The sequence below is a fragment of the Mus caroli genome, unplaced genomic scaffold (genome assembly GCF_978045245.1).
Source record: "Mus caroli unplaced genomic scaffold, Mus_caroli_1 scaffold_2, whole genome shotgun sequence".
Taxonomy (NCBI): domain Eukaryota; kingdom Metazoa; phylum Chordata; class Mammalia; order Rodentia; family Muridae; genus Mus; species Mus caroli.
The window spans coordinates 57,570,282-57,580,276 of NW_028227257.1; the positions used below are offsets into that span (position 1 = coordinate 57,570,282).

A 9,995-nucleotide genomic window follows, 5' to 3' on the forward strand; every position below is an offset into this window, starting at 1 on the left:
ATCTCATTTCAGGGCACTGGGAATGGATTTGAGGGGGGCAGGGTCACTGGGCCTCCTCCCAATGTAGCCATATTGAACACATCTTTCTCTGCTTTTTATTAATGCTTGTCTCTTTTACTGGCTGAGGATGAGTGGCTGAGCCTAGCTTGTTAGGGACTGTCAGAATACGGGTTATGATCCTAACAGTTTTGGTAACATAACTTCTTTTCAAAGAGTTCATTTTGACAGATATGACAGACATGAACAGAAATATGTCAAAATAGCTGGAAAGTACGTGTGTTTCTAATTCTAGCCTGCTCACTTCTCTGCATACTTGAAATTAAAGCAATATTTGCAAATAGGTCAAAAGCACTTTGAGCTTGTCTATTTGTCGTTTTTATTTATTTATTTACTTTAGGCCTTTGGCTTTTTTGTCTTGTTTTGTTTTGTTTTTACTTTATTTTAGATAGATAGAAAGTTGTCATGTGGCCTACACTGGCTTTAGAATTCACTATTCAGCCCAGACTAGCCTTGAACTTGCAATTCTCCTGTCTCGGATTTCTGAAATTGCTGGAGTGTTGAACCATCATTCTTGAATAGCTCTAAGAATACAGATTTATTAACTGTTTACTTTTTGTTTTTTGAGACAAGGTCTCACGTAGCCCAGACTGGCCTTGAGTGCTTGAATCCCCCTGCTTAGGCCTCTCTAGTGGAGGGATTTCAGGCAGGTGTCACAATGCCCATCTTAACGTCACAACTTTAGAAACAAAGTCTTTTTGAAACTAAAGTGTTGTAGGGGGTCCGGAAATGATACCCACAGTGAAGCCTTCTCAAGCAGTGTCTTTGGCCTTCTGCTTGCCTTCTTGTCCCCTGACCTTCATTGTGTCTCAGAGGCAAATTGTAAAAACCAAAATTCTAAATTTTCAATATGGGCCATAGGCATGATTACTGTCATTCTGCAAACCAGCTGTAGAACCTGAAGCATTGCACAGATTTCCTCCCACTTTTCTGTGTGAGAACTTGCCAGAACATACCTTGTATGTTCCAGAAAGCACTGGGCCTTATTCCCAAAAGGAAGGAGGGCAACACAGATCAGTCTAGGAGATTCTTCAAAGGCCTTGCTAACCCCCTCCCTCTAGCCCATGCCCCCAAGTCTAGCAGTAGCTGGAGGCCTTTCCTGGGGTCACATTTCTACCCGAACGACCATTCTTAGTGGAAATTAAGCATAGATGTAGCAGTTCACCTAGCTGGGTCTTTGGCCTTAGTAAGAAAACTGAGTTATGCCTTTTTCCATCTTTTGTCACTAAGGTGTGGTTCTAAATGATGGTGGGAGACAGAAGAGCCCTTTCCTGCCCCCCGCCAAGCTGTCGCCATTATGCTTGCTCTCTCTCTCTCTGTCTCACAGACCTGCAGACTAGCACCTTCCAGTGCCATGTTCACACTGCTTACAGTCAGTTTTGTGATTGGAAATCCAAGGGCCCAGCCACCTACCCAAGAGTACTTTACACTTTGCTCTGGGGATGGCTAACCATCATCAGGCTGTTCAGTTTATTTCCCTAAGTGGGATCATATTCTACTTCCAACACGTAAGCAAATAAAAATGTAACTCCCAACTGTTTTATGTAATCCCTAGGATCAACCATCAGAGATTTCCCTGTGGGAAAATTTGAGGTGAAACAAAGGTTGAGAGAAGTAGTCTAACACAGATCCTTTCAGCGCTCCCAAGGGCGAGTGGGTTTTATTGCTATGTAAGTGACAAGAATTTAGCCCTTTTCCTATACTTCCATTATATTTATATAAAAATTAAGGAAAGTATATTTACCATCATAATTTAATAGTGAAAGATCTTGAGTAAATAATCAAGAGAAGTGAGAATATGGCTCGAGAAAAGCTTGATCATGATGGTTCTTATTAGCCTTGCTCACCGTGGCCCAAGATAGAAACACTGCAGGTGTCCATCAGTGTCAAATGGGCAGTCCGTATATGGAATATCAACAAAATAGAATTCCTCAGCAGAAGGGGTGGGGCTGATAGTGTGAGGCAAAACATAAAGGACTGAAAACCTCGAAGATAAAGTCAGAAACAAAAAACATGGTCCTGTGTATGTAAAATGTCCAGAGTTGCCCAAGCCCAGAAATAAAAGTTTATTAGTGTTTGCCTTGGGCTAGGAGCAGTTCAGGGACAGCGATTGCTTATGGGTGCGGGGTTCCTTTGAGAATAATGCAAAGGTTCTAGAACTAAATGATGATGATTACCTGACTTTGTAAACATAATAAAAACCCCATTGGGCTATGCAATTTAAGTGAGTGACTACTATGGTGTGTGAATCTTAGCTATATTTATTTTACATTCAACGAAAAGCAACTTCCTACTTGATCCCGTTTTTAGGAGCCATCAAGGAATGGGGCTAGGAGAACATTCTGGATAGGATTAAACCGTCACTTGGTCTCTGCTGGCCAGGGTTCCTCAGCCTCCTCTCTCCATCCTCCCAGGAGCAGCAGAGTTCCCACTCCAAGGGCTGGTCTCCACGTGTCTCAGATTCCTGGTCAGGGGCCATGCTCCAGCAGCCCTCCCACCTGTCTCCACATCCCTTTCCTCCTGAACGGACCCTATCCACATCCCTGCAAATTTTGCACCCTTTCTTTGCTTTACTGCAAACAATGCATGCTCAAGAAGTTTCTGGGGTGAGGGTGAATGAACTTGGAAGTAAAACTTAGAAATCTGCATTTGATATTCAAAAGATGAAATTTTATACTTCAAAATGTGCTTGTTCCCATAAAAAGATGCCCCCCACTTTTAAAGTAAGTAATTTTTGATATCTCTTGCACAAATCATGTTTTACAGATAGTCATCGAATTATTTTATTACAGGCAGTAATCTAATTTTTACATGTTTATACATTTCAAGGAAAATATCCAAGCATCACAAACATAAAATTTCAACTGCAAACTTGAAATTTACACCAATAAACACAGAAAACTATTTTAGACTATGTGCTACCTTCACTTGCTTATGCAGGATCCAAAGAATGCAGGCAAACCCTAGAAATGTAGCAGAAGCATTTCCGCACACTGGCATCAACATCTAGTTTGTGCAGAAATGTTTCCACTAGATTCATAGAGTGTTCTTTGGAAGAAAGGAGTGGCGAGCAATCATCTGGTCGCCCTCCGGACTTTCTGCAGCTCCTCGACGGGCTTCCATTGCTGGTTGATGGTTATAAGCTTTGAAAACAGAAGCAAGACGTTGTGTTAACCATCCACTCTCTAGCCTCACACTTACTTGGAGGAATCGTCTAAACTCCTCTAAGGAAAACCTATAGCAATAATAAAAAAACAAAACACGTACATACACATACCCCTCTCCTCATCTCTGAAACAAGCACAGAATATCACACTGGGCCTGTTTCTACCAGTCTGTCCCCCCAAACCCCTTGGTCATTAGGTGTCTCAGGACCAGGGAGACCTGTCTTGCTTTCATTAGAAGTTTCAAGATTATTAATTTGCTAAGATAGCATTTAAATTCAAGAGGCACATTCGTTCCTTGTAAATGGATGTACAATGGTCAAAACACAGGGCAAGGCACACAATAGTCTCTTAAAACTTACTCATTGCAATTGCTTCATGAAGGTATAAACCCAAGTCAGTTCTCAGTCAGACATCCTGACATTTGCCCTCATCAGTGTTATCTCATCCCAGACCCTGGGAGACAGACACAAAGTTACAAAGATCCCAAATGCCCCTCTTGACTTAAATGTTATCAGAGTTTTGCTTTTTGTAGTCTTTGCTAACGATCCCAACTAGTGTTCATTCTGACCCCGTGCTTCTAGCACTTCAGAATATTTAAGCTACAAAAACTAAAACCTAGGCCAGGGAGGTGGTGAGATGGCACAGTGGGTGAATGTGCCTGTCACCAAGGCTGACTATGTGACTTTGATTTCCAAGATTCACGTGGTGGGAGAGAAGAACTCCATACACAAGCCATGGTACAGGCACGACTCCCAGGCCCCAACAAATAATTAAAAATAAATGCTTAAAAATATAACCTTTGGCTAGGCGTGGTGGCGCACGCCTTTAATCCCAGCACTTGGGAGGGAGAGGCAGGTGGATTTCTGAGTTCGAGGCCAGCCTGGTCTAAAAAGTGAGTTCCAGAACAGCCAGGGCTATACAGAGAAAACCTGTCTCGAAAAACTAAAAATAAAATAAAATAAAATAAAATAAAATAAAAAATAAATAAAACCTTTGGAACAGTGTAGCTAATTCCACTGAGAATGAATCCACTCCCATTTTTAGGAACTCCTATTGTTCATCACATCTTATATTAATTTAGATAAGTAATAAGGAAACAACATAATACAATTTTAATAATATAAAGGTTTATATCTGGGTGCTTAATATAGGGGCTGGGCACTATGCTAACAGGCTCTGTATTTTAATGCTTTTAGCTCTAAGGGCAAGTTTTATTATCGTACACATTTCACAGGTTCAGAGAAGCCAAACTGTCCATAGTCCTCTGTGCCGAACAGAGCGAGGACTTGAACCAGGTCTCTAGACCACTGTTCAAAGGACTCTGAATGTCACTTTGTAAGTGCAAGGACTACATGCAGCCTGCTTTGCTCTTTGAAAAACAAAGTCTGGGCTGGACACACTCATGCGCTGTAGCTCAGCAATACCTTTTGGGGTTGAGTAGGATCCACCATTTCCCAAGGCTCTGGGTTTCTTTTTCGATCAATACTAAAAGAAAAAGAAGACTCATTAAATGATTGGGTAAATTTGTTTACACAAACCGGGAAGAGCTACTGGATCTATAAACTTTCTGGAGACAGACTCTGTCTTTACACCGAAACTATGCTACAGTCACCAGCTAAACTTCAGTGACAGCTGAAGTTAAATAAGCGTCCACTGAAAATTCAGGGTTTGTTTCAAGTGTTAAGGATCTCTTCCTCTGCAGGGCAGGGTAAGAGGTCTATTTGCTTTATTTGATAAGATTGGAAACTGCTCCCAATAGATACATAAGTGGCAGGCTGAGGAGGAAGAGGCGGAGCCTCCTGGGGGTTCTAGGAGGGATGGGGCAGAGGGTAGGCTTGAACTGTGTAGGCATTGGCTCCAGGGACCACCCTCTACCTGTGTTAGAGTCACTGCCCTCTCTGACCCTGGACCAACCATAGTCAGTTTCAGAGATATCTTTTCCTGCATCCCAGGAGATAAGGCTTTTTACTGTCTTTTTTCCAAAGTTGACACTAGAGTTTGTTACAGATAGTTGTATGTTTCAGTTCTACCACACCAGGGAAGAAAAGTTGAAATCTTGAAACCTAAATGATTACGTTGAAGGTATGTACCCCTAATTTTAAGTACTTCAATTTCAAAGCTTAAATTTAAAAAGAAATCAAATCTAATTCATTGCAGGGTCAGACATAAGAAACAAATGTAACCAGAATTGATTACATTTCTTTGTTACCAGAACTGTTTTTCAGTCCATGTTTAGATGCTCTTATTTGTAGGAAAAAACCCAGACACTGACAGCGTGTCAGAATCTCTGGGTCAGAGAAAAGCTCCCCCAGACAGTCCTACCCAGAAAGCATTAGTACTTACACCACGTCGGTTTTTTTCAACGCATACAAACCGAAAGATGTGGCTCCGGTGGCGGCCACGCTTATAAAAAACGCCAAAGGAATGAGCTGAGAGAGAACAGGTGGGGGATAAACTCAGTAAGAAACTCTGAAATACAGCAAATTCAAAATCTTTATCTTTCCCCTCTTTTTAAAAAGGAAAACTCTCAGAAGTTAAGAAGTTAAGATTAGAAACTTACTTCCTTATTCTTCATCAATATCTGGAAAACGCCCATGATGACTTTAGTGTAGAATTCCAAATCTAGAAGAAGGAAAAATCCAACATACTGGTCAAAAACATCTTCCCCCGGACCAGGGCACCCAGCCGTCCAACAATCGCAGAAGGCCCGGCGACCGCCCGCTCCACAGAACTTTTCAGAAAGGAGACGCACCTAGGGCGGCTGCGGCCAGGAGATGTTAACGCCCAGAAGCGAGCGGGCCTTATATGCAGCCAACCGCTCGGGGAGGGCCGCGCGTCCTGGTCACGCGGGGACCGATCTGACCGCGTCGCACTGAGTCAACTCATGTGCGCCCCCTGCAGGAAGATAGCGCAGCGCGGCCGCTGACCGCGGTCCTTACCTGCGGTCGACCATCACTTTCTGTCCTGGTCCTGCACCTCCAAATGTCTGGGAGGTTCAGGTTCAGGTGTGATAGCAGCCAAGACCTGAGTGAAAGACACGCAAGTCCTTTAAAAAGGAGGGGTGGAGAGAGGGCTAAGGGAGGGCAGAGACTCCAGCGCTGGCTGCCACCTTCACCCCAGTACCAACAGAGACTGCCAGATGCAGAGTGGGGTAAATTTGATCAAAATCAACCATATAAAAGTTCCAAATCGGCCGGGCGTGGTGGCGCACGCTTTTAATCCCAGCACTAGGGAGGCAGAGGCAGGAGGATTTCTGAGTTCAAGGCCACCCTGGTCTACAAAGTGAGTTCCAGGACAGCCAGGGCTATACAGAGAAACCCTGTCTCGAAAAAACCAAAAAAAAACAAAAACAAAAAAAAAAACTTCCAAATCATGACACGTTGCATATATAGAGACTATTTAAAAGTAAATGGTAAGGTTCAGATTAACTCCAACAGTGTCTGGATTGATCGATCGATTGATTGATTGATTGATTTCTTCTCCTCCTCCTCCTCTCCCTCCTCCTCCTCCTTCTGGAAACAAACCAAAATTCAACTGCAGAAGATTCCAGGTGCCTATTTCTGCTGCATATTCCAAGTATTAGCATCGGCTTTGGGTCCCCCCTAACTCATCACTTTTGGCTCACAGTTTCTCTGGAAGTAATTCCATTAGGCCAGTGGCTGTATGCCAGACACTGAGATGGATTCCTTGAATGGGGATGGGGGCGAGAATATCTTGCTAGATGCAGAAATGTTCAAGACATGCAGCTGGTGAGTGGTAGGGTTGAAATCAGAACATAAGTCTGGTTCCTAACACCAGAATTCTCAGTGCACCCTTCTCTTTAAGAGAAAACAAGCCTGGTTTAAGTTATTTAAAAAGACATTGAAGGGCTGAAGTTATATCTCAGTGGGAAACCCCTAGCCTAGCATGTGCTAGAATGTTCAGCCTATGGCCCCTGGGCCTATGGGTCACAGGATGCCCAACACATTTACAGATAATGATATTATGTCACAATACCAAAAAGTTGGATGATCCTGTGACCTGGGTTAAATTTCCAGTACAACCCCCCCTCCGCAGTTATAAAACGTTTCTGCTGGGGGTCGGGGGGGTGTCAGTGTTTTACTACAACATAGCCCAGGCTGGCTTCAAACTTAAGAGCATCCTATTCTGCTGATCTGGTGTTGGGACCATAGATGTGTACAACCACACTGGGCAAAAAGAGAACAGCTCTTAAAAGATTATTCTATAATTCTTTGAGGATTTCATTCAAGGGTTTTGATCATACTCACCTCCGCTCTTCCTCTGACTCCTCCCTGATCCACACCTACCATCCTACCCTCTCAACTAAATAGTTTTTAGTTCTCTTGTTTTAAATAACCCACTGAGGCCAGTTTGTGTTTTCCACATAATCAGGGGTGTGGGGTCTCACACTGTAGCATGGTCATCTGCTTAAAGAAAACTGACTCTCCCTCTGGAAAAGCCACCAACTGTCCACAGTGCCTCAGCTAAGGGTCAGGGTTTGTGAGCTCCTTCCCCATGCTAAACTTGGATTAGTTCGCTCTTCCTCTGCTCCTGCTGCATCCACAAGTTCACGGGTACAGCCGTCCTGTCATGTCAGATGATGCTGTTTAGTTCTGGTCCCCCACCACCTCCAGTTCTTACAACCCCCTCCCCATGATTACCTTTGAACTTGCAGGGTTGTTTATGGTATAGATGTCCCATCTGTGGATGAATCCTCAAATGACAATTTAGTCTCTGCATTTAGGCTCTGCATAACTAACCCGCTGTGGGTTTACGTACTAACCATTATCCACTGCACCTCTGCTGAGGTGCTGAGGCTTGAGCGCTGTACTAGTTTGTAGATATATGGAGTTAAAGGGCAGTGATGTTAACTATTTTGCATAGCTATTGTAGTAGGCTCACCCCTGGGGCCTGTGGACTTCCCAACTATAGGCGTTTGGCCAGGTTTACAGTATCAGGCATGGGTTTCCTTCTGTGGAGTCTCAAATCCAATCAGATTTTCTCAAATACAATCCATTTTTCTAATGGTTGGTTAACTCCATAGCATTTGTGCCATGATTGCATGTAAGGGGGTTGGGAAGCAGTGTCTTACTGCAACATAGCCAAGGCCAGCCTCACACATTGGTCACTATTGTTGTTCACAGCTGGGTAATGTTCAATGATAACTCCCCACCCCTCAGAAGCCTACACAGCACCATCCAGTACATGTCTAGGCACATATCCAAAGGACTCTCTTTCCTACTCAGAGACACGTGCTTATCAGTATTCATAACTGCTCTGGTCACAGTAGCTAGCAAATTTACCCTAGTATTAATTATTCAGAATAGGTTCCAGATGGTGAAGTTGCTAGGTTATTCTTGTGTCTAAGCTTTCAGACTAAAACACCAAAGGAATGGAAAGTATATATCTACATATTGTGCACATATAATCTTTAAGATATGCCTCTTTCTACTTGTAGCGATTACAAGTAGATCTAGGAAGCCACACTTTTGTCCTTTTGCACTAATGCCCAGGCGTGCTGAGTTCTGGAGGATGTAGGGATAATGTTAGTTGTTTCCCCCTTGGATTAATAGAATTACAGCAGTTTAGGATGGTTTTTATTTAACAGCTAATCTTACTTATTAAGGCAACTGCAGCAATTTAAATAGTAAATTACCTGCTCAATAAATATTGTTACAAAAATAGGTAAATGACTAAAGAACCATCATAGATTGTGCTCTTTTGTCTAAGGTTGCTGTGGGCAGAAGCATTCAGAATTCCCCATCATCCAGTTCTTCAGAATACACTTTCCCAAATGAAACAAAGCTCAGAGCCTCAGCACCACACTCCCTGTAACAAGAGCACAGAGTCCTCCCACTCCACACACACACACACACACACACACACACACACACACACACACACACTGCTGCAGGGGAGACTAGGATGTGAAGCAGGTCTGGTAGGCCCCAGAGTTCCCACTAGGACACTAGCCAGTATCACTGTGATCTTGCCAGTTCTTTAAGGAAGCTTTGTCTCCCTGACCTCAAGTGCTGGACCCTTTTAGAGCCTTCTGTAGCTACTGTGACTTGACTCTTTAAGCCATGGTTGGTTGTCTCTTGCCCTCGGATCTAAACTTAAGCAGCCCTGTCAGGCTTGATGAGAAAAATGGAGAATCCTCCTTAATTGTCTGAAGTTCTGACAAGCCTGGACAGTGGGCTGCACTAACTCCAACACCCCATCCTTCAGTAGCTGTTTCACCAGGTTTGACGCTGGGACTTCCAGGCATTCTTTATGCTAGGGTCAACTAAGGCTAGAGAACAGTCCGGGAGCTCAGGGGAAACTACACACACACTGCCAACTTACTGATGTCTTCCCCGGCCAAGAACTTAACTTTGCACAAAGATGGTTTTGGTGTGAAAGGGGAACTGGAGTATTTGGGGTGAGAAACCAGTGAGAAAGAAGGCATGGGGGAGACATGAACAAAGCACGCCTGTGTCAGAATGTCATGAAAACCAGCTTAAGACACTATAAAATGCTAACTAAAACATATTCTGCTTCCTCAGGTGATTCCAGGTGAACCTTCTCCTCATTTTAACTGGTCAAATAAAGGATAGAGCTTGTGATTGGGCAGTGTTAGGGAAAGGTGGGGAAGGGAAAGGTTTTAGAGAGTGGGGGTAGAGTAGAAACGAGAGAGGAAAAGGATGGAGGAAAAGGAGGCAGAAGGAAGATGGGGCAGAACCACGTGGCCTGAAGAAGCCACAAGCAGCATAGCTGGGGAATAGAGTAGTG

At 43.6% G+C, this 9,995-nt stretch overlaps 1 protein-coding gene across 1 annotated transcript; it reads right to left on the minus strand.

Annotated features, from left to right (window-relative positions):
* Window positions 1–2,706: 2,706 nt before the first annotated feature.
* On the minus strand, window positions 2,707–6,052 carry Coxfa4l3 (cytochrome c oxidase associated subunit FA4L3). Its single transcript, XM_021156631.2, has 5 exons — window positions 5,977–6,052; window positions 5,785–5,846; window positions 5,568–5,653; window positions 4,649–4,709; window positions 2,707–3,200 (listed from the first exon to the last, which is right to left on the minus strand). The coding sequence occupies exons 2-5, from the start codon at window positions 5,818–5,820 to the stop codon at window positions 3,132–3,134; spliced, it is 252 nt and encodes an 83-aa protein (XP_021012290.1). The 5' UTR covers window positions 5,821–5,846; window positions 5,977–6,052; the 3' UTR covers window positions 2,707–3,131.
* Between the last annotated feature and the right edge of the window lie 3,943 nt (window positions 6,053–9,995).